The sequence below is a fragment of the Tasmannia lanceolata genome, unplaced genomic scaffold, assembly GCF_043159265.1.
Source record: "Tasmannia lanceolata isolate RefF3 unplaced genomic scaffold, GAP_Taslan_0.1 ptg000008l, whole genome shotgun sequence".
NCBI classification, from domain to species: Eukaryota; Viridiplantae; Streptophyta; class Magnoliopsida; order Canellales; family Winteraceae; genus Tasmannia; species Tasmannia lanceolata.
Window position 1 is genome coordinate 1,017,627 of NW_027518685.1, and position 24,344 is coordinate 1,041,970.

Below are 24,344 nucleotides of genomic sequence, written 5' to 3' on the forward strand. Positions count from 1 at the left end.
GAACTTAGGAGATCCTGCACGGCCTGGTTTTTGACCCTCTGCAGTTCGTCCTGTAAGCTGTTAAGTTCGGCTTCTTTGATCTGGACGGCTTCGGTGAGCTCGCCGTTCTCCTTCTGGAGTTGGACCTTCTCAGACTCGATCCTTGTGATCGTCTCAGAGAAGAGATATCGCTTCTTGGCCATATCTCTCGAGTAGACCTGGAGTTGATAGAGGGCGGAGCTGATTGCCGCTTCGCAGGTCTCCGGCACCTCTTTTTCGACTTCTAACCGGTCGCGTGGGAGGACGCCCTTGTACATCAACTCTGTGGCCACCCGGGTATCCCCCAGGCCGGTGTCCGTTTTCTGCACGGCCCAGTTCGGGCGGAAGACGTTGTCGCCTCCAACCGATGCGGCGGCCGCAATACCCAGTACTGCCCCGCCGTGTTTTGGCCCTGTCGTCGCTCCGGACTTGGAGCTCTGACCCGGGGTATCTGCCCGGCTCGATAAGGCAAGCTTATGCGTCGCCCGGCTGCTTTTCAGAGGCTTAGCCAGTGCGACCATCGGCGGAGTCGACTCCGGCACCTTCCTCTTCTTGCCCTTTGTTTGGGGCTGCTCCTGCGCTGGGGACGCGCCAGAGGTCTGCTTGATTCTGTCCAAAAGGGACATCTGCTTCACCATTTCTGCAAGAGAGAACGGAACGCAGTCAGAACTATGAAAATTGAAGAACACTTCAGAAAAACAAAATGTTGGCCTAAGAAATCTACGTACGTGCCGGCGTCGCACGACTGACCCCGAGTGCGACCAGCTCGGCCTCCTCTTCGAACTCTGAGCAGTGTATTTGACCTCGCTTGAGCTCTTCTTTGATCAGAGCGAAGGTCATATGGTCATAGTCCTCGAGGGCTGGTTTTTTACTAAGGCGGCGAGTGTCCGGCGTTCTCCATTGTAATGAGAACGGCCAGTGCGAGCCCGGCACGGTGTCCTTTACGTAGAAAAACCTGTTCTTCCATGTGTGAATGGAAGTAGGTATCCCGGTGATCATTCTAACTTCGGGCCTCTGGCTAATGTAGATCCAGCCGCCGTCCTTATGCCTCTTCAGATGCGCACACATCCACTTCTGATAAATCGTTCGGCACCGAATTCCCCCTGCAACTAAAAATCATTGGGAAAAAAAAAGAAGTCAAAAGAATGATCAAAATGATGCAGGTAGCATATATCAGTAATATAAATTGTTCCTCCAATGAAAAATAGAGAAGAACAGTAGGACACATGATACAACTCTATTCATTAATCAAATTCTCTTTAACAAGTAATAAACAAGGGGAAAACATGATACGTTGTGGTAACATACCATCTGCTTGAAGCTACACCAATGTTGTTTAGATGGGCCAAGCAACCAACATATTATTCCAGAAATGAGAAGATTGAAGTGGCTGAGAATTCTCAAGATGTCAGAAGTTAAAAAATAAGAGATGAAAATTGTCACAGACATGCATTGGGAGGCAAAGAACAGAGATTTTTTATTTATTTTTTTTGATCGGAGAACAGATATATTTTTCTAGAAACATTGGTGAAATTTTTGATCCAAATGCATTGTTTGGGGAAGAAAAGCAAGTAGCTTCTGAAGTTGCTCAGTCAAAAAACCCTGAAAATTTTCAGGACGGGGAAGACATTAGGATGAAAAGCGGCGAAGACAGTGTCGGCAATTTCCAAACAATACCATGGAACAGGAGATTGCCAATATTGACAGACAACTGGAAGAAACTCCATTCACCAATGTCATCAGATAACCAGAACACCAAATTTCCAAAAAAAAACCGATTGAAGGGAGGGATGACTCGAAGAGATCCAAATACATGGGGATCTACAGTCGAAAGAAGATAAAAAGGAGTGCAAAGGCTAAGAAAAAGCAGAAATCTGATAGACTGTCAAAACATGCTTGCTACGAAGAAGTTGTTGTTGCCTGATGTTTATGATGAAAGGGAGGGAAATGCTGGAGAAGGGGGTGGAAATATCATCCCCTTTACCTGTTTCATTAACTATGTGGTTAAATGCTTGAATTTTGAACACTTGGTTTCCAGAAATGTTACAAATGGATTAAGATTTGGAGATTTTCTTGTGAACCTGTTACACTTTGAGGGTGTGGAAAGTTGTTATTAATGTATATACAGACTACATCAAGTTGTTTGGAAAGATAGGGATCATAAAAAATTACTAGAGATTCATATATAAAAAAATAACAAACAACATCTAAAGAGAAAGACGGATTTTGCAACACCGGAATATCCACTTCTCAAATAGTGAAACAGAGGTTTACACACATCTAAAGAGAAAGACGGATTTTGCAACACCCGAATATCCACTTCTCAAATAGTGAAACAGAGGTTTACAATAGCCCAAGGTCTACAACCAAAATAGAAGAAGAACAATGACCACCAAGATGTGCTTTATATATATGTATGAAACATTGCTTTTACAAACAAATGTCAAAAAATTAAATACAATAGTTCCAAAAACCATCAATTGGGATCAAATAACTCTCCCTCCAAATTGGAACCTCCAACAAGAAATTCCAACTCCAATAATTAACAACTCAAACATTGATCAAATAATTGAATTTGGAAATGGAAATGTTGAAATCTCCGAGAGAACAAAGACAATTCGATTCTGGAACGGTAAATGTTCTTCAATTCCTACAAAGATAGCAGCTCCCCATTTATTTCAAGAAAATCCAACCGTTAAACACATCTACACAGATTTACAAGGAGTAAATCTAACCAATCCAAACATACCTCAACCATTTTTTTTTTGATGATATACCTCAACCATTTTACACCATACCAACACAAGAACCAGAAACACCTGGATCTCCTCAGTCCCCTTTTTTTTTCTCAAATGGATGAGCATGTTGACCCTACTGTTTTGATTATAAGTTTATAACCTATTTATCAGAGGCTTAGTTGAGTAGTTGAGTTGAGTTAACATAGTCATACCATACCTATTATTTTCGTTCCCATGAAGATGCTGACCAACATCAACCAAACATTAGAATTTAAAAACCAAACAGGAGAAAAAATATTTCCAAGAAAAAACCATGAAAAAAATTCGTTCCAGGAAAAAACTTTGTGCATCCAATCATGTCCTTAATTTTGAATCCAATAATCAATTTCGGACTAAAAAACGATCTCAAAATCCAAAACAAACCAGGTTTAGTAAATCAAATGAACGTGATAATATGTGTACGGCATATCTATTGCAGGTCCTCCATAGATGACAATAGAATATTTGTGGGTCCAATTGTGAAAGATTGGCTGAGAAGTAAGCTGGGGGAGGGACTTGAGAGGGCACGAGTGGACAGAGAATATAAGGACATTTTTTTTTGCCAGCACTCCCCATTCCTCACTCACCACTTGATTAAACTGATATTCCATTGGGAAAAAAATTCATGGTAGCCAAACACGGCCTAAGAAATCCACAAAACCAGCTAAAAATACCCTACTTCCTGTGTTTTTCAGGGGCTTTCCATGCTCACCTCACTCCCCTTCTTTCCCTTTCCACTAATCTTTAACAACTGGCCCCACTAATATTCCATGGAATATATTTTCATGGCTGCCAAACATGCCCTAGAGTTCTGGACCTTTCACCATGGCCCTGCCAAAGAACATCATAGCTGAAAAAAAGCACACATTCAAAATTTCTAGCAAAATTAAGCAATGGTCTATACTCGATTCCTCCACAGTAAATATTGCTTCAGACTTGGGAAAGATTGATCACTTGGTAAAGCAAACGCAAAATTTCTATGAACATAATCAGGTGTAAAGCAAAAGCAATACAAACTATAAGTTATAAGAGTATCAATACAATGTAAGAACTAGAACAGCAATTCCTTGATTTTTTCTGATGTCCTCACCATTGAGAAGCAATCTCCCCTCCAGGAACAGCTCTAGTCCATGATTAATGTTTCATCATTCCTTCCCAAATTGATTCTCCCGTTTCCACCTCAAAAATCGGTTGGAGAAGGGTCTTGGTGTTGGGGTGGTCCCACTCCAATGCATCCCACCACTCTAAACTTCCTCTGATTGAATTGAGAGCCTGTGGTAGGTTGTTGACAGAGAGAGGAAGCTTCTTCAGTTTAGGACATTTACGTACAGAGATAACATTTAGAGAATGGCAAATAAAAACCCTCCTACAAATGCTCTTCAATTCTGGTAAATTTCCCAATTCTATCCTCCTTAACCTCGGAAGAATAATGTAAGTGTTGATTTCTTGCTCTCCCACAATCACATCTTCCATCAAATTGCAGCCCCAAACATCTATCGTTTCAAGCTTTTGGAGGTTGATAGAGAGAGGTAGCTTCTTCAATTTTGGACATCCAATTACAGAGATATACTTTAGAGAATGAGAGTTGGCAGAAAGAGGGAGCTTCTCCAGTTTTGGACATTCAAATAAAGAGATAGACTCTAAAGAATGGTAAATGAACATCCTCCTACAAATGCTCTGCAATTCTGGTAAATTTGCCAACTGTATCTCCCTTAACCTTGGAAGAGTAATGGGAGTATTGGCTTGACCCATTTCTTGCTCTCCCACTATCACATGCTCCATCAAATTGCATTGCATAACTTCTATCTTTTCAAGGTTTTGGAGATCCTGCAACAACCCAACCCAGAACAGATTCTTCAAATTATTACAATTCTCAACGGTTAAAATCTTTAGGCTTCCGAAGGTTCCATGTGGCACAACTCCCTCATAGATAGCCCTTAGTTTGGGAAAGTCACGAAGATTTAATGCCTCCAAGGCAGGTATGGTGTTCTCTTCTGCCAATAAAATGCACTCCATGTCATTACACTTGTCAATGTCACATACTTTCAATTCCCTCATATTCACTAAGAGCGACAATTGAGACAACCGGATCATACTTTGGCAATCTCTAAACGTCAACTTCAGAGTGTCATATGGGAGCAAGAGAGAGCTCTCCATGCTAACAACATCCCAGTTGCTAATGTGTACACAATTCCGAGAGATACAGAAATAAAAAAGGCGTAGCAATGGTCCTCTAACTGTACAATGGAAGAATTTCAAGACTCGCCAATGCCCAGACTTGCTATAATTTAGGAAGGTGGGCAAGTCTCTAAAGGAGATACGTAGATTAGTCAATTTGTTCAACTTTGTGATCTCATTACTTACTCTGTCCATATCACGCTTGTTCAACAACCATTCCCATAAGCAATTGGATGTAATGAACTCTTCCATGAGATAGAGATGGGGTACTATCCCTGCAGGAAACATTCACAAATGTGTAAAAGAGAGGTCAAGGCGTCTTAGACGAACCAACCCTTCTATCCCTTGAGGCAGCTCTTCGATGTGAGTCGCGAAAAGGTCCAATACCCTCAGTTCCTTGAGCTTTGACAGCGAAGGAACCGCCTTTAATGGATTGGAACGCAATAGCAGTACATGAAGGTTCCCCAATTCAGAAAGTGACTCTGGCAATGACTCGATCCCACTTCTGGATAGGTCGAGAACTCGAAGGCTATTCATGTTGGAAAAGAAGGAATTTGTGTGATTTCGTGAGAGGGAATTATTTTGCAACAGCAAGGTAGAGAGTTTCGGGCAATTAGGTTGACCAAAAAGAAGTTTAATTCCGTTTTTCATTAGAGATATCCTCTCAACATTTTTTGTCCATTCTTTCTCTTTGGGCAGTTCTTCTAATCCAACCCCAGCTTTGACTAAAAAAGGAGGGGACACTCTTGTGATGTCAATGGCCATATCCCTAATCAAGTCATGCATCATGACAAATCCAGATCCGTATTGAGGAGGTGCAGCTTCTAGCAAACAAGCACGCTTGAGCTCATTCATTATGCATTGCCCCTTGTCGAACTCAACTTCTCTATTCCCTACATCATCTATAAGCCCCTCACCCATCCAATACTCTATCAACTCTTCTGAAAGGATTGGGCAATCTTCTGGATACAATGAACAGTACAAAAAACAAGCTTGAATCTTATGGTCACTTAAGCGATTATAACTGAACTTTAAGCGCTCAAAGACATTGTTTTTCATGCCCTTGATATCGGTTGTTGAGCCTCGCAATTCATGCAATGCATTCCTCCACTCCCTAACATCGTCAACTTTCCTCAAAGCCCGTCCAACCGTGATGAGTGCAAGTGGCAAACCTCCACATTCTTTAGCCACAAGCTTAGCTACATCCTCTGCTTCTGAAGAAATCACAACATCGTTACCAACTTTGTCTTTGAATAAAACCCAAGCTTCCTCCTCAGAGAGCACCTCAACTCGAATATCGATTTGAGTCTCCATTCCTTGACATACTCCTAGTGTCCTAGTAGTTAAGACTAGCTTGCAGCCATTATCCTCATTTGGTTCAGGAATGCCTACATCTTCCAATTGAATTGCTTCCCATAAATCATCTAGGATGAGTACAAACTTCTTCCTTCTCTTCAAAGCTTCAAATAGTTTTGTAGACATGACATTTTCACCATCATCTTCAAGGAACGACAAATCAATGGCTTTTGCAATATCACTTTGTAACCTTTTCAAGCTAAGCTCTTTTGACACAGTCACCCAGATAATATTGTGGAAAACATGGGTTTCTTTGAGACGATTGTTGATATGCTTCATGATGGTTGTCTTTCCAACTCCTCCCATTCCATAAACTCCAATCTTTCCAATCTCCGCATTCTCCAAGCAATCCCAAATCATTTGCATGGTTTTTTCTGCTGTCGTTTTACCTACTAATGGTGTTGTTGGTAAGGTAATTCCACTACCAAATAATGGATACGATACCAATGCTTCAGAAAATCTGCTCTTCTCCTGAATCCCAACTACCTCTGTGATTTTCTTTGCAACAAGCGCTCCCAGTCTGTAACGTGGGAACCATCTCCTTTCTTCTCGAATTTTTTCTTCTAATTCGTTCACTTCATTTTTAATCTTTTTCACATTTTCCGACCATAATTCTACCTCTCTCTTTCGCTTGTTCCCATGCTGCACCTCTTCTCTATCCACTTCAGCCATTACATCATTCTCTCTGCCGCTTAACTCCTCCATTTTGCTTCTCAAAATCCCTACATTTCTTTCGATGTTTTTGAAATTATTAATCTGTTCCCAAACATTCTTGCCAAGCTCCCAAATAAATTCCATAGCCACTACAGCAACACAACACAAAGCAATGATCAAACTCAGAAAATAAATACATTACTTAAAAAATAAAATTTTAAAAATAGGAGTGAGAGGGGAAATATAAAGGGGGGGGAAAATCCTAAAAGGGTTGTTGGGATGCACTGAAATTGATTTCAGGGGGAGAATTCAAATTCAAGGGGAGCTGATTTGAAGGAAAAGATATGGACGAGTTGTTCAATGGTCCAACCCATTGTTTTTATTGGGGAAAAACATCGATATACCGTGCCTGAAAGATCATTCCTATCAGAAGATACTGATACTTGAAGTTGTCGCATGCAGAAAGGATGATTCTGAAAATAAAAGGCCAACTGTCTAAAAACAACCAGAAGTCCGAGGTCTAGGATTTGTATGATGCAAAGGAGGTTTCTGGTATATGCCTCATCCATTGCCGGGCCAGCAAATGAAAGGTTTAGACCACCAAACTGATGGACCCCCACTAGTAGTTTTGCCAACAGGTAAAGCACTTGCAAACACCGAATAATTCTTCAAGAAAACACTACAACTAGGAGCAGGTAATTAAGAACAAATGAGGAATGAAATAAGAGGTTAATATCAAATATGGCAAGAACAAAATAACCTGATTTTTTTTTACAACAACTCTTGAAGTAATCAAAAGTACATATAGCAGAAGGCTTTAGGAGGAACTCAATAGATGTATAACACAAAATCACAGGGAAATTAGGCAAAACGAGAGAGAGAGAGAAGTAGAGAAGCGAAAAAAACTAAGTAATTGCATTCAAAACTGAAATTAAGTATATGCATTCATAACTGAAAAATCGATGACAATAACACACTCAATTATATAACAGGGTAGATATCAAATAAACTTACTCTTGCGTAAGCAAAGAAGCAAACACTTGTTGGGTAAGCTCCAAAAGCTCTTACACTTGGGTTTTGTTTGGATACAACAGCTCCAGAGGGTATGAAATAGTAGAGAAAACGAAGATGCAAAAGCAACAAAACGAAGATGCATATATCTTCCGCCCTTCTAATATAGATCTAGTCAACTGCGATAAGAATCATCAAAGGTATAATATTTACATCCCCCTTACTTTAATGGGAAACACCCAGGTATAATATTTACATCCCCCTTACTTTAATGGGAAACACCCAACTCTTTGTTCCAACTTCCAAGTTCCAACTTCCAACAACTTAGTCCCAAACAATGGAAGACGTTTTTAAGAAAGTGGTGTATTTATCAATTATTAGTGCTGTAAATATCAGCTCCCCGTCAACCATGGGTGCAACGGTTGATGCCATGAACTCATTATCCATATGATGGGCCACTGCATATTGTGGAAATTCTGTAGATGAAGAGTGGGGATCATCCTATGGAAATGATTTTGGGGGGCACAACTTATTTACACTGTGGCCCATCAAATGGAAGGTTTAGATCATCCTATAGTGTGGGCAGTACCAGTCCATTTTAAAAAACACTTGGCTATACAGGGCTTACACCATATAAAAACTCCATATCTTATAAGTGTTTCGTACAGGCCTCATCACCTGCCTCGGGCAGAAGATGGTCCACCATGTCAGAGCATAGCTAAAGCTGTTTGTTTTAGGCACTGTTCTTTACAGATTATGGCAACCAATTGTTAGCACCCAAGCCAATTATTGGACTCAAAAGTAAGTCACGGTGGTTTTTTATTTTGTTGGATTTTGAGAACCGATTGGAGTCCAAAACTGACTATTAGATTCAAATTTATGTTTAACTTGGAATCCAATAATCAGTTTTGAATGCAAAAGGTTCTCAAAATACAAAACAAACAGTTCCGAAACGTAAATTTGAGTCCAATAATCAGATTTCGACTCACAATGGGTTCTCAAAATCCAAAACAAACAGGTCCTAAAAATATACAGGTCTCAATGTGAATACAAATTCAATCCCAGCTTCAAAATTTTGAATAGTAATATTTGCCCTGTCTGTGATGTAGGCTGAGAGGATAAATTCAAAGAAGAAGAAAGAAGAAGAAAGAAGAAGAATTAGTAGAAGAAAGGGAAGAAATTAGGGAGGGGAAGAAGAAATTAGGGAGGAGAAAACACAAAACTCAATTCAATTCAATTAATCATTCAAAAGTAAGAAATAAGATGTAGCTTAGCCTATAAATGGGCAATTAAGAGCCCTAAAAATAAAGAAACTACTAAATTGAGAATTCCTTAAAGAGTAAACTACCATAAAAGTAACAAAGACTAAAACATCCCTAATAACATCAAGTAATCCTAAAAATACCCCTAAAAACAATAAAATAACAATAACATAAATAAAAGATCCCTATGTGGGCCCACTAGTGCGACCCCGTCTAGAATAGCTACCCTAAAAGTAACAAACACTAAAACATCCCTAATAACATCAAGTAATCCTAAAAATACCCCTAAAAACAATAAAATAACAATAACATAAATAAAAGATCCCTATGTGAGCCCACAAGTGCGACCCACCCCGTCTAGAAATAAACGCGCAATGGGCGTTGATCTCCATTAGTCTGATTACAAATAAACTTTTGGATTCAATTAGCTGTTGAAGACCCATTCAACCTTCTTTCACCTAACTGCTGCTGGAAAATTTAGATTTCAACTGGAGCAAGATGAACGATTTTGCCTTTACTTTCACATATGAAAACATGTTCACTGTTTCTTTGACAACATTAAAAGGGGTTATTATAACCCAAAAATATACAATTAACAACCTTGCTGTAGAAAAGAGGAGGTGATCGTCAGTTGAGCAGTAAAGGGATGCCAGAACCGGTGAGCCCTAATCCTCGTCACTATCAAAAAGAGAAGAACACCTCATAGGAAGTTTCAGAAGCGGTGTGATCAGAGAGCTTTTAGGGTCATCCTTCTTTTCATCAGTAACAGACATGCTTCTGTTGGGTGAACTTGTACTCGCCCCTGAAACATTTATGGACATACCCCAATAAGAATAGAAAATCGAGCACTTGTTTGGCAGTAGAAACCAATTGCTTTGTTTTGTGGCGTGGAAAAACGTAGGCAATTGGCCAACAAATATATTAACAAGGAAATGTTAACCAACAAAAAGAACAAGCAATTTGTAAAACAATTATACAAAGTAGTACATTCGGGGATGAACGAGAACTACTTTTACAGATAGGGGCAGCCATAACAAAACATGGCAAAGCGATTTCCTTAAAAGAGTGGAATAAACAGCTTACTCAATAGAGGAGATTTTGCAACAAATGAAGCATGGACAAAGAACGAAGAGTAAAAGGAGAACAAGGCGTATTTCACTTCAAGACATATATCAGATAGATACCTATGTGACTGTTCCAGCATCCCTTTCATTTCTATATCAGTGGTGCCCTAAATTCCAAAATACACAACATGTAGAGAAATGGAGGTTCTACCTTCATCTTCTCTCTGTTGACTTATTGATTTCTGCTGTGCTTCATCCACTTCTGATAAATCATTCGGTACTAAATTCCCCCTGCAACTAAAAATCATGAAAAAGAAAACAAGAAGTGAGTCAAAAGAATGCTCAACATGATGCAGGTTGCATACATCAGTAATATCAATTATTCCTACAAAGAAAACAAATTATCACAACAGAGAACAGTTGGAGACATTATACAACTCTTTTTGTTTTAATGGTACATTATACAACTTTATTCATTAATCAAAATCTCTATAAGAAGTTATACACAAGGAAAAAGCGTGATATGCTGTTGTAGTGTATCACCTGCCTGAAGCTACACCAATCTTATTTAGATGAACCAAGCAGATCGGCTCTTTAAAATCTTTATCCAATTTAATATCGATTCTTTTCAAACATCTATGTGATCATTAATGCATCATAACAAACCTAATTTATATAGACATTTATTCAAACAATTAAATTTATTATAAATTAAAAAAAGGCTATACAAGCAGGTAGGCAAGCTAACTGAAATATACATCACAGAAAGAAGGCCTGTTTGTGCAGTTCTTATGATGGCTGAATCACAAGACAGAGGATGTTGTTTTTTAAGAATGTCTACTTTTCATTTTCTTTTCTTTCCAATTGAACACGGACCAGCTGAATCAGCTCTAGGCATGATCACTGTAGGACAGGCAATAAATGATTAAAACTCAGACAGGCAATAAGTGATGAAAACATGGAAGAATAGATCTTGGATATAGATGACAGCCTCCTCCTTACTATTTCAAAATTTCAATATTGTAGAATTCAAAGTAGGAAAATAGAGAAGTGGGGAGAAAAGAACAACTAGATATAAGTATTAGGCTATTTAAACGGTGCTAGAATACTCAAAAGTTAAATGAAGATTCATGACATATTCACCCTCTAAACCAAATAACTAACAACCAAGAAACTGTAAGAAGTTGGTGCACCCAAAGAATCTACTGCAAAGTAATCGCTCTACCATCTTTGAAATCTAACATTCATTCTGATAAAGATTACACAAGGTGCATAAATCCAATAAAGACAATCTCAAGCAACGCATTCATAATTAACGTAAGCCAAGGGATGTCCAAAGAAATATATGGAATGAGGAAAAAGATGTCAGTAGAAGAAAAACTGTATGTCCCATATGTATGAAATGGAAAAAAGAAAGATGTCAGTAGAAGAATAACTGTCTTCCAATAATGAATTGATGAAAAGAAAAGCCATTCGAAAAAGTATGAGGAATCTACTCAAAATGACACCTTTGGAATTCGTGACTTTCTTCAACATCTAGGGAGGCACCTCCGTCGTTGGGATCTTCTGTGACTGAACATTCTCGAAGATTTTCAACTGCTACAGAACCATCGTCAAGCCCCATAATAGATGGCTCTCCCTTTTCAAGCTTACATCTGTATTCTGTTGCTGCTTCAGGTTTTTTGTGTGCTAATTCTCTAGTAATAAAAGTTTCTTTTGCTACAGTCTTTTCTTCAAGAAAGGAACTGATATTGTTATTCTCCTTGCTAGAGCTAGACCAGTTATCTAAGTCACAAGAACTACTCAAAGTGGGTTGAGAAAACAAGCTCCCCGATTCCTGAGAAACAGATACTACAGTGGAGAATGTGGGCTCCTCTCTTCCAGACATGTCATTTATGATTGGCTTGGCTATTTTAAACTGCATAAATCTTTCAGCCAACAAGGAAGAACTTTCTGTTTGAGATCTCAGAGATGAACTTGCCAAACTGCATAAACCTTCTCCAGCAACATCACCTACTTTTTGTGGGGCTTCAAGTACGGTTTCATTCTTATTAGTTGAAAAAACTTCATGACTTTCTTGAATGGATGGTGGCTCTTCTTCTGGATCAAAAAGGCTCTCAGAGAGTAACGCAGAACATAGTGTATGTGTATTAAAGTCAGAATCTTGTAGGAAAGTGAGATTTCCTGCAGTAACTGGCATATTTGTATTATCAATACCCACAAGGTGTTGGGAACTTGCAACTCCAACAGTATTTGATGTCATAGAAGTTACATGATCCTGCAGGAAAACTATTATAGTTATTTCCATATCAAAATATGATGAAGTAACAATTTTCCCGACAAAAGCAAGACAGGTACAAGGTAACCTGCCATGTAACACCCGTAGCTGCTTGCAAAAGATGGTGTTAATCATAAAATTCAATGACTCAATGCAGATATTTCGGCTCATCAGACACTCAACTTGTAGTCATCAGTAATAAGACAGCTCAGGAAATCCGTAACAGGATCAAAATAATAACTCATGGCTACCAACTAAATTTGCGACAAAGATCTGAACTCATTAAAAGCATGCAACACTGCAGAGACTAATGGATTCATTAGGACTCTCCATGCAACACCATATCAGTAACCAACCCCTAATTAAACAGATTCCTCTCTGAAACAAATGGATGCAATGCCCAAGTTTGTAAATAGATGACCAAAAAAAGAATAAAATAACTTGATGATAAAAAAACTACTGAAAACTTAATAGAGATCTTCTTTTAAAATAGATTTGGCTTCACTACGAGACAAAATTCATTTTTTCTTCTTTTTTGCAGAAAAATGAAAAAAAATATCCTGTCAGTATGATTTCACAGGCACACATGAAAACCAAAGGCAATATAATTCCATAAATCCTCTAGTTGACAGATTAATCAGACCAACCAGCTTTCCATGCACACGATTGATATTGCCACTGACAGCATCAGGTAGGGATGAACTCTCATCATCTGCAAAGCAAAACATAGTTATGTCAGAGCCAAGAAAGATCTATTTACTAGGAAATCAAAATCAAAATTAACAATTACGAAGAAAAATTATTAGGTGTAACTGGAAAGCATGGGATTCACATCATGCACTCCCTAACTAAGAAATACACAAAGTTGCAACTTTGAGAGACAGAAGCCTCCTAAGCAGATCACTACGCCTACCAACGATAAGAATAACCAAAATTATAGATATTCCCTTTCTCTTAACCAGTAACAGAAATGTCACTGAAATGTCAAACAAGAACCCGTCATTGCCAAAGGAAAACAACAATAACGGAATGGAATCGAAACAGCTAAAATAACAATGGAAATTCCATGGTTGGCTAATTTCTCAGTTTTCAAATAAGCTTCCATTGAGTATGAACAGAACCATGATAAAAAATGATTTCATAATATGGCTTCTCTGTGAACACATCTCCCATGAACAGAGGTCATGGCCCCAAAATCAATGGTCCCAATCATTGTATGATGGAGACAGAGGGCCATGGTGCACTGCGGCTCATGCAAGCCAAGGTAGAATTTACCTCTCCATAGTAGGGGTATGCTGTATACCCCGTGCATGCGTGCGTGTGAAATACAAAGAAAACTGGAAGTAAAAATTTCCGGACGGTGTTAAACGGAGTCATGGACCATGATCATGCAGCAACTTTGCCAATGAAATTCACTTCACTGAGTTTATAAAGACAGATTTTGCTCATATATTGCAAATGCCTTTTGATCTGCATAGCTTTAATCCTTCGTTTGATCCGGTCTGCCAGCTTTTTTTGGGTGGCCCTCAACTATCTCGGTCCAGTTGTATCTTTTGCTCCTCTTTCTAATAAAATTTCATCATTAAAAAATCAGGCTTTAATCCTTCTTTTAGAGCAGCAGGTTCAGCAACTCAAGCAACCATATTCAGAGCTACTCCAATTTGATATACAAAGAAAAAATTCCCTTTTATGAAAGAGCTGCATCATCATGTTCCCTCAAATGAATCAGAAGACAATGTATTGGTCCGAGTAATCTACTCAAGTAATTTTTTTTATTCAATTTTTTTTTTTTAAGATGATAGCCAATTTTATTGAAAGAAGAAAAGAACGAGGTGGTCATACAATAAGGGAAACAAAATAAAACAAAAAAGAGAATCCAGAGACAAAGGAGAGATCAGGGCGGAAGAGAGTCAAAAGGGCCAGCGCTTCCCTGGAAACTCCATCTCTAGCCACCTCGTTGGCAGATCGACGCATATGAAGAAACACTGCAGGAAATGAGGTGTGATCCAATCAAACATCTCGTCAAACAATCTGTCAAATCTCCAAGACGGTTTTTCAGACCCCTTGAGCCAAGGGATTACATTCAAAGAGTCGCCTTCTACCACCACATTCATAAGCCAGTCTCTCACCACAAGCTTAAGGCCTTGATGAACTGCGCGAACCTCCGCCTCCGTTATCCGCCACTCCTATTGGACCTGCAAGGGCCCATACTACCTCCCCAAGATCATTTCCCAGGACGTCCCCCCCAACTCCAATCGGGCCGGGATTACCCAAACTGGAGTCATCAAAGTTGAGCTTTAGAAACTGGGCGAGGGAGGATCCCATTCTTGAACAATTCTTGGCTTGAAATCACACTACAAACAACTTCTCTCCATCTATCCCATAGGTCATAAGCTGAAACAAATTTGAATAGGTGATGGGCTTTGACCCAAGAGATCACTAAGGCAATCACTTAACATAAAGAAAAGTGGCGCTTTTACAGACCCCTTTGAATCAGTGTTTAAAAACTCCTTGACTCAACAATGAACTCGCCCGAGTCGACTCCTTTATACTTTGGCCGCGTTCCGCGTTGCACCGCATCCGCATTCCGCATTTTGCCCTGCAGAGTCAATAAATTCCTTTGATTCTCCCGAGTTATGACCGTGTCAACCGCGGCCAACTCCGTTCTTGGCCGCGTTCGCGCCGAGTCGACAACGATTTTTCTTGGCTGCGTTTCGCATCACATCTGTGTTTTTAAACACTGCTTTAAATACTCTAGAATTTCTTTCCATCCAAAGTACCCACATAGTAGCCTAGGAAACATACATTCCACAGGACTTTGCCTTTTTTTTTCTTCCACCGTGCAGCCGTCCATTCCTATAAGAGGTCTATGGGTTTTGCAGGAGAAACCCATGAGATACCGAATCCAAGGAAGCAGGATTCTTCCCTAGGAGTGGGGAACCGCGATTCCCCGGTTTGCGAATCCAAAAGGCTCTGTTTGGTTGCAAAAAGTAGGGAAGACGGCTAAGCATTTCTAGGAATATGAAATACCAAATGTTGTTTGGTTGTCATTTTTTAGCTCAAATCCCATTGGACTTCTAGACATGGAAGAGACATAATTATTAGCTTTTGGCTTAGGTGGCGCCTATGTGGCGGGATTGTCCCCTCCCCTACTTTTCCATTGCCAAACCTAGTTTTTGGTAAATTTTAGAGGGGAGAAGAGTAGAATATGAAATGCCATGTGTAATCATTACTTTTTTCTCTCTTTCTCTCTCCTCTTTCTCTCTCTTCTACTATTTATTTTGTTAATGACACCCCTCCATTCTCCCACATGCTTTGACATCTAACCAAACACACTACCAAAATTCCCCAAAATTCCCTCTAGTCTTCTCAGACAAGTCTACACATATCCCACCCTTGTCACCTCCTTGTTGACTACTACTTCCACTAAAATCTCATCTAACCAAACAGAGCCAAAGGGAATCTTCTCGAATCCCCAAAGACTGGGAATCCCGGTTCGGATTCGCAGGAAACCCGATTCCCACACTTGAGAATCGCGGTTTATGATTCCCCGGAAACGCAATTCTCACTTTTGGGAACCGCGGTTTACTGTTATGTGAAACGCGATTTCCCGGAGATTCCTTGGCGATTCTCAACTCTCCAACGATTCCCGGCGAATCTCCAGCGACTTCACGATTCCCGCTTTTGATTCCCGTTTCGATTCTCGCTCTGGCAACCTTGACCGAATCTGCCTAATACTTTACTCCAGATCTCCTAGGCTATTTTGAAATGAATAGAAATGTGATCAACACTTTCCCCCACTTCTAGTCATAGAGCACAATGATCTACAATGAGAATTTTCCTTTTACAAAGAAAATTCACCGTTTGATTCCTCTTCCGTAAAGCAGCCCAACCAAAGGTGCACACTCTAGGAGGAGCTTGGATTGTCCACATTCTAGCTACCTTAGAGGACACCGGGCAAGTCACTAAATGAAGGTAGAATGACTTTACAGAGAAGTCGCCAGAAGAATCTCAGATCCAAACCCTTTTGTCTTCCCCATCCCGTTTGATGTATCTTGCTTCAAGCAACTCCAGTAGATTAGCAATGGATTGAAGCTCCCAATCAAAGAAATTCCTTCTGAATTGTGGTTTCCAAATTACTCTCTCATCTCTTTTCTCCATATTATCCTTGACAAAGCTCTCCTTGAGTACTGCAATTATATTTCTCTAGTAGAACTCTCTACTAGAGAAATATAACCTGTTAATTTTGTAAATACCAGTATCTACTAAGGAAAAGCATATGCCGAGCTGAAGCAACGAAGATGCCTGTAAATGATGGATCAGATACAGAGCACATGAGATAAATGAAAACCATCAAACGGAAACTAATTAAAAGGAAATAAAGTAAAATGCTCGAGTTAAAATACTTGTGACATGATGACAACATGATGGATTAGATACAGTATCAAAAGGTAAGTGCATGAGAAAACAAAAACCATCAAAGGGAAAACAAATGAAAAGGAAATAAAATAAAATGGTCGAATTAAAATACTTGTCACACGATGACAGCAAAACCAACAAAAGAAACATCAGGATAAGGGGCTCAAGTTAGCTCTTCGAGTTTTTAGATCAGTTTGAAGACAAACTTATAAATACACATACACATAAATAAAGTTTTCGGAGTTTAGCATACAGAATTTATAAGGGCTGAGAAGTGCCGCCTCAAGCATTGCTTTAAAATCTAATGCAGCAGATACCATGGGTTCACCATCCTGTCAAAAACAGAAGATAACAGAATATAGAACAGAACAACTGAAAAAACAGTCCATTTCAAAAAAAAAAAACAACTGAAAAAACAGTCCTAGAAACCATATAATTTTAACACTTGAATTGGCATTGAAATAAAATTGGAGAAATTGACATGTATCTGTTCTACGATTGGGATATTATTTTTTGTTTTGAATGATGATATTTTTTACAGAAAAAGGACAGAGCCCAATGAACGAGATGGTCATAAAACATTAAACAAAGCAAATATAATAAAGACTACAATCGAAAAAATAAGGGAAAAATCAAAGGCCAAGAGAGGAACAAAACGGTTGGTAGTCTAGAAATCCTCAAATAAAGGGCTGGTCAAGCAATAGTGTCAACTCTTTGGTAACCCCAGATACGCGAGTGAACCTACATCAGAATTGGATGACCTCCATATATGTATGGCCTAAGGGCATGTTTGGTAACGCTTCCCATTCTCGCCTATGGAATTGGGTAGAAGCGGATTGTGGAAGCAACAATATGTCACTCCGTAGAATCTCCTCAATTAGCCCTAAAAAAATGAGAAATATAAGAAACAGACTCTTCATGGGTCACGCTTCCCAACAAAATTCTCCGATTATTTTGTGCTTTAGTCATTCCCGCACCTAAACAAATATTTAGAATATATATTTTTAGAGGTTTGCCGAACACGCCCTAAATGTTGTATCCCTCCAAAACACCCTAGATCTCCTCAATAAAATCCGAAAATCTCCACAGGTGTCTGCCATCATCTCTTAGTCATTTGAGATATGATAGGGAATAGAGGGCACGTCAATCTCGGGTTTGCAAGTGAGAGGAAGATGTGCAGGAATCTGCACTTTGGGGAAACAACTGGATCTCTTTCTTGCAGGAAATAGGACAAAAACTATTTATTTTTTTGGGATAAATACATTTACCTCCCCTCTAGTTTCTGACACATCCACTTCTACCCCTATGGTTTAAAAATTGACAAAGACATCCCCTCTAGTTTCGTTGGGTTTTTTTCACTGGACGGTGCAAACAGCGCACGTGAAATGACCCATTTGCCCTCTGTTTTAAGTTGACTGGAAATGAAGAAAACAACAGTTGGGTTTTTTATCTTTGGGTTTTTTATCGACGGAACTGGATTTGGTGCGGGTGGTGGAGTCGGTGGTGGTGCTGGCGGTGGTTTGGGAGGTGGTGGTGGTGGTGGAGTTGGTGGTGGTGCTGGCGGTGGTTTGGGAGGTGGTGGTGGTGGTGGAGTTGGTGGTGGGTCAGGACACGGTGGTGGATTCGGTGCGGGTGGTGGTGTAGGAGGTGGCGTCGGGGGTGGTGTGGGTGGTGGTGGAGGATTTGGAGGGGGTGGAGGAGGTGGTGTTGGTGGTGGATCCGGGCAGGGTGGAGGATTTGGTGCGGGTGGTGGTGTAGGAGGTGGTGCAGGAGGAGGCATTGGGGGTGGCGGTGGAGGGGCAGTGGTGGAGTTGGTGGTGGGTCCGGACAGGGTGGCGGATTCGGCGCGGGTGGTGGTGTAGGAGGTGGTGCCGGGGGTGGTGTTGGTGGTGGTGGAGGATTTGGAGGGGGTGGTGTTTCAGAGAACACAGATGCAGGGGTATTTTGGTCCATACAATATTAACCATGGTTACTTTCTACGGTTCCGTCGGGTTAACGTAACGGCCAGTTGACAGAAGGGAGATACTTATAACAAAACGAAACTAGAGGGGATGTCTTTGTCAATTTTTAAACCATAGGGGTAGAAGTGGATGTGTCAGAAACTAGATGGGAGGTAAATGTATTTATCCCTATTTTTTTTGAAAATTTTACAACAGCTATGAAGTCTATTTTTTTCAGGCGAGAAATCAATTGCTAAAAAGGTATGAAAAACATAACCTGGTAAAGAGTTCATGGAAATTGAACCAGCAACAGGAACTGAAGGATGGTAGAAGCCAGATGGTTCGATCCGAGGAAAAACCTCGCTCTGATACCAACTAACGCAGTGGATCAAACGAAAATTGTAATGGAAGCGTGCGACCCAAAAATACATCCTGAAGAAGAAGAAGAACAAGAACCCCCTAGAATCCACTAGGAAAGAAGAGAGGGAAGAAAAGAAAAAAGAGATCGAGAGAGAAACTTTTATTCCAATATTCTTGATTGAAAAAATCATAGTTTGCAACCTCTTATATAAAAGAAATGCCTAGTATCCTACCACATAAAGAAAGTAACTATGATCAGAATAGTAATCTTGCCAACTAAAAAAATCTCTACCAAAAGAAAGAAAGAAAGACAGATACTAATCCTTATGAAAAAGAAAGAAAGAAAGAAAGTTACTAATCCCAGTGTCCTACCTCACTTGCCTTCTCAGATGGACCTTGTTCCATCCCAAATAAATCTGCACTAAGCATATCATTGGAACCACGCTCTCCTCGATTTGGATGTAATCCATTAGGTTCCACTACGCTGCCGAAATCAAGAGGTGCAGTTCCTGATATGAAATCCTCTGCACGAAAATGAATCGACAAATACAACTACAATAAATAATATATTTATAACAACTCAACCACAAATATGCATTCATCTTTTACAACTACTTCACAAAGAAATTACCATTTGTTAAGCCACAGCTGTTATCATGAATGTACTCTTCTGAACCAATAATATGCGGGAGTGGACTGCGTGCTGACCCAAGCTTTGAATATGCAAGCATAAAAGAAATAGATAAGTTGAAGGATAACAAGCTCAATTTAACCAAGCTCTCCATATGTCCAGCTTTAAGAAATACAATTAGATTGTGCTAACGTAGTAAGGTATGCAATCAAAGAGATTCGGAGAAATATAATAAAAAACACAACAAAGGCACAAGATAAATCATGACACAAGTTTCAAGAAGTCCAAAGATAATTGGTTGGAAATTTTCAGAAATAACTAGAGAAACATTACCAATACAGTGTTTCCAGATGTGGTTATGATAATTTTCATGTGAGTACTTTTAAAAGGTTGGGGAAAAATAAAATGATATGTCATCTATTAGAAACTCCATTGCTTTTGATAAGATTGTTCTTTTTATTGTTTTTTTTTTTTTTAACAGTCAAGAATTCATTAATGAATAGGGACCGAGATGGTCAAGTACAAAGGAGAGAAGACTCTTCATTGTTGTAAAATGTATTAATTATCGCCCACTATAAGTACACTTAAATATTATAATTTACATCCAATATTTATGAGTAGATAGCTAAAATGCCATGTTGCAATGAGAGACACAACTTTTGCACAATTCCATTTTTATTTTATTTTTGAATGGCACCTGACTTTATTGCTAAAAAAGACCGATGAGGTCAATTCCTTTATAAGAAGAATTGGAACTTTTGACCTGAGACTTTTTTTAAGGGTCACGGATGTTTCTAGATGGGTGTAAAAACTAAAAACCCATGAACTTCCGTAATGACTTTCCTCAGTCCACTTTGTATCGCAATAGAAATTACCTAGTTCTACTAATACAAGATAAATGGTCAATTCATTTTAATTACAGACATGGCTTGGGCGGCTGCATTATGTTGAAACTCAAAACTTCACTAATAGTGTCACCAATACCATTTACTTCCAGTATACTTCTGTGCAGATTTATTTCTTCTCCCATCTCCAGCAAATGTACCAGGGCAAGGTTCTTTTGAAATAGCAGGATTCCATAATTTATTATTAAAGGTTCATGGATGTCCGAACAACCCGACCCTTAACTAGTTCAGTGTCTTTTTTAGCTAGAGAAAGTCTAGAATAAGCCATCAAAAAGGTCAACAAAAATAAACATTTTTTGTTCAAAGGCTCCAAGTTATATCTCCACATCTATCTTGGAGAATTGAATCAAACTACTCTTTCTTGAATAACTAAGGGGGGTTTTGGTGCACTCATTCAGCCTTTACTGAAAGTTTCAAATCCACTGGAAGCTTAAAACATTGAGAAGTTTTGCTAGAATAGGTTTAATGTTGTTTGGGTGGAATATTGCATTTTCCAAAGATACTGTCTTACAATGTTTTAGTAACACCTTGTATTGTCCAAGGATTCAATTTTATGTTGTTTGGATAGTATTCTGTATTTTCCAGATATTTGTATTTGTATGGTCTGAGAATAACATCCTGTATTTTACAATGATAAAATTTTATTTTGTTTGGATGACATTCTGTATTTTCCAGAAATTTGTATTTGTATTGTCTGAGAATACAATATTGGCAACCTATACTCAAGAAAGGAGAGAGATGGCGGGAGAAACAGAACGAGAGTGGAGATGGAGAGATGGGATGAGAGTAAAGGGGGAGAGATGGAGCGAGAGAGGAGAGGGAGAGATTGCGCCATAGTGGAGAGGGCGATATGGGAGAGAGAGAGAGAGAGAGAGAGAGAGAGAGAGAGAGAGAGAGAGAGGGAGATATGACACGAGACTCGAAAAGGAGAGATGTGAGAGAGAAAAGAGGTTTTTAGGTTGAAAAGGTAGCATTGTTGTAATTTAACTTTCATTACAAGTGAAGTCATGAGGGGGAGGGTGCCTAGTTTTCATTGTATTTCATGTAGAATTGATCACCTTTGAACATGGGTTTTGCATATACCCAAACCGTGTAAAATAAGTTGTATGCATAATACTCTTCCACTATACTCTTCCACTAAAGCTTCGTTTCTTTCGAAGTAAAAAGGGCGTACAAACAAATTTCACGCCCATTTTTACACTTAAAAATGAGCATAAAATTTGGTTTACGTACCATTTTACGTCAAAAGAAACGGAGCCTAACACAAAATATGTTGTATTGAAACACCCCATTAGTGATTTCTTTTCTTAGACATTCATTTCCCCGCTCCTAGCAACATTCTTATTTTAGTATGCGTGGTTCTATTTCCATCAAGTTGTTGCCAAAAACAGAGAAAACAAAGGCTACTAATCTTCACAGTTCACACTGCTGAGGTTAAATAAATTCACACAGATTTCTTTTAAAGGGACCTTTTGAATGAAGTAATCTCCTCAAAAACTTAATTTCAACAAGGTTCACTTACTCAACTATAACTTACATTGTGAGAACCTCAGGGCTGCTTTTGAACATAACGCTTATCAAGAACCAAGGCATTAATATGACCTGCCAATCCCTAAAAGAATATCAAACAGTACATCCCTAACTTGGAATTTGTCACAGCTTCCTTTTGTAACAATTTTTAAAGGGAAACCACTTGGGCAAGGATGAGCAAATAAAGCCACTAGAATTAGTCCTCACACATACACTGTATTGATCATGCATTGTGGGAAAAAGTGACTTCATGTTGTTTTGGAAATTTGATATTTCAAAAGAAATATAGTCAACCTTAGCTCTTCAAGCAACCATAAAATAACTAGATTAAAGCGCGAAGGCATAATATAATTCAGAGATCATAAACGAAAAAAAGAAGCATTACTTTGAAAAAAGAGCCTGTTGAAGAGATCATATTTGTTTTCTGTAAGTGATGCCTGTAAGAATTCAAGCCAAGCGATAAAGCATCTCTATATCTCGGCAATATGTCCACTTCATAACTCTGAGCAGGAATGCCAACCTCAGGATTTCTAGCATCTTCCTTCATATGACCAGTTAGTTCGTCTTGTTCGGAAATTGTCTGGATTCCACAGAGATAAAAGATTTTACACAACGTGCGATGAATCTAAGTTTAAGGCAAATTACAATTTGAGTTTATTTTACAGTACACAGAACTGCAATCTAAAAAGGCACCAGAAAGTAATAAACCTCATATGAGAATGAAAAATAGTAAACTACTTGCATTTTCGGTAACTCGTAGATAGGAGAGATTGCGAAAAGAATTGAAAGTGTTGTTAAGATCTTGTTTAACAAATTTAGCCTGGTCTAGTAGTTCATGAATCTCCACAGTCGTTGCATTTGCTCTGTTTTGCAGATTTTCCGAGAAATCTTCCAGCCACTTGAGAACCTAAATACAGATTAAAGAAAATGACGGAACATGTCCAGAAATTAATAGAGCATAAATAAACATGCTGCTGTATTGAAGTTCATAACCAAAAAGGAAAAGAAAAGGAGAGCTAGAGCTAGGGCTAGGGCTAGGGCTAGAGAAACTAACCTCATTTTGCATGTTCAGCCTCTTACTGACAGAATTTTCCATTGCTGTGTAAAATGTCAGAGAACCCTAAAGAGGATCAAAGATATATAATTTTCTAGGCTGAAAATACGAATAAATTCGCAACAATTCAAGGGAAGAGCGGAGAAGAAAATATGAAAATTCAGAGAGGGAAATTTCAGAAGATTTTTTCCTAAGCTAGGGTTTTGTTGTTTTTGGCGAGGATCGGAAAATCAGACTATAAGGATGATCTAACCCTCCGATTTAAGGGCATGAATATTGATCGTTGATTGACTTGATTCTTTATTTTCTCAACATCCCTTAACAAAATAGAGGGCTAGAATCGTTTGGTGGGAGTAGATTTTGATGCATCGCCATCAATGGCAATGCCTGATTGATAAATGGTTTGGATCAAGGGTAGATTTGTAAGACATTGCCTAGGAGGCTAGCCGGGTCAACCCGCGGGTCACCCGCAAGTATAATAAGGGATTGTAATTCTCCTGATTTGACGTGATTTGACCGGACCCAAGTTTTTTCCGTAATTGTAATAACTCTATACATATTTTTCGTATTTTTCTCGTAATTTTATAACTTCATAACCATTTATCCGTAATTTTTCATTTAAAACTTTATAACTCTCATTAGTAATGATTAGTTTTTTTTACTACTTTTGCTAGAAACCTTCGCCTGTATGACCATCTTTGCACAGAGTATTACCACCTATTAAAAAAAAAAAAAACGAAATGTTATCAACACTACTGAGAGGGCACTCTCACTTTATTAAAAGTATGGTATGGCCCACACCATCGGATGATCCAAACCGTCCATTAGATGGGCCACAGCCAAAATAGGTTATACTCCAAAAATCATTTCCATCCGATGATTTCCCAAGTGCTGATAACATTCTCCA

At 39.0% G+C, this 24,344-nt stretch overlaps 1 protein-coding gene and 1 pseudogene across 3 annotated transcripts; both read right to left on the minus strand.

Annotated features, from left to right (window-relative positions):
* Positions 1-989: 989 nt before the first annotated feature.
* Positions 990-8,305, minus strand: LOC143883849 (disease resistance protein At4g27190-like; annotated as a pseudogene). Its single transcript, XR_013252571.1, has 3 exons — positions 7,998-8,305; positions 3,886-7,132; positions 990-1,127 (listed from the first exon to the last, which is right to left on the minus strand). The product of XR_013252571.1 is annotated as a disease resistance protein At4g27190-like (transcript).
* Positions 8,306-9,745: 1,440 nt separating this feature from the next.
* Positions 9,746-23,791, minus strand: LOC143883850 (uncharacterized). 2 transcript variants are annotated; one of them, XM_077387168.1, is made up of 10 exons: positions 23,438-23,791; positions 23,126-23,290; positions 22,769-22,963; positions 19,949-20,030; positions 19,699-19,841; positions 17,271-17,349; positions 13,246-13,310; positions 11,829-12,598; positions 10,532-10,617; positions 9,746-10,058 (listed from the first exon to the last, which is right to left on the minus strand). In XM_077387168.1, the coding sequence occupies exons 1-10, from the start codon at positions 23,477-23,479 to the stop codon at positions 9,922-9,924; spliced, it is 1,764 nt and encodes a 587-aa protein (XP_077243283.1). In that variant the 5' UTR covers positions 23,480-23,791; the 3' UTR covers positions 9,746-9,921. The 2 variants fall into 2 exon arrangements, with proteins under 2 accessions (XP_077243283.1, XP_077243282.1); XM_077387167.1 differs by having other exon boundaries at positions 19,690-19,841; positions 23,438-23,788.
* Positions 23,792-24,344: the final 553 nt, after the last annotated feature.

What these genes read in the sequence shown, in the direction of transcription:
- LOC143883850 (XM_077387167.1), bottom strand. Translation starts at nt 23,479, where the DNA reads ATGGAAAATTCTGTCAGTAAGAGGCTGAACATGCAAAATGAG. An exon ending in ATCTACGAGTTACCGAAAAT is followed by an intron (nt 22,964 to 23,125) that starts GCAAGTAGTTTA and finishes TGTGGAATCCAG; the next exon opens with ACAATTTCCGAACAAGACGA. An exon ending in GAAAGTCACGAATTCCAAAG is followed by an intron (nt 10,618 to 11,828) that starts GTGTCATTTTGA and finishes CATGATTTTTAG; the next exon opens with TTGCAGGGGGAATTTAGTAC.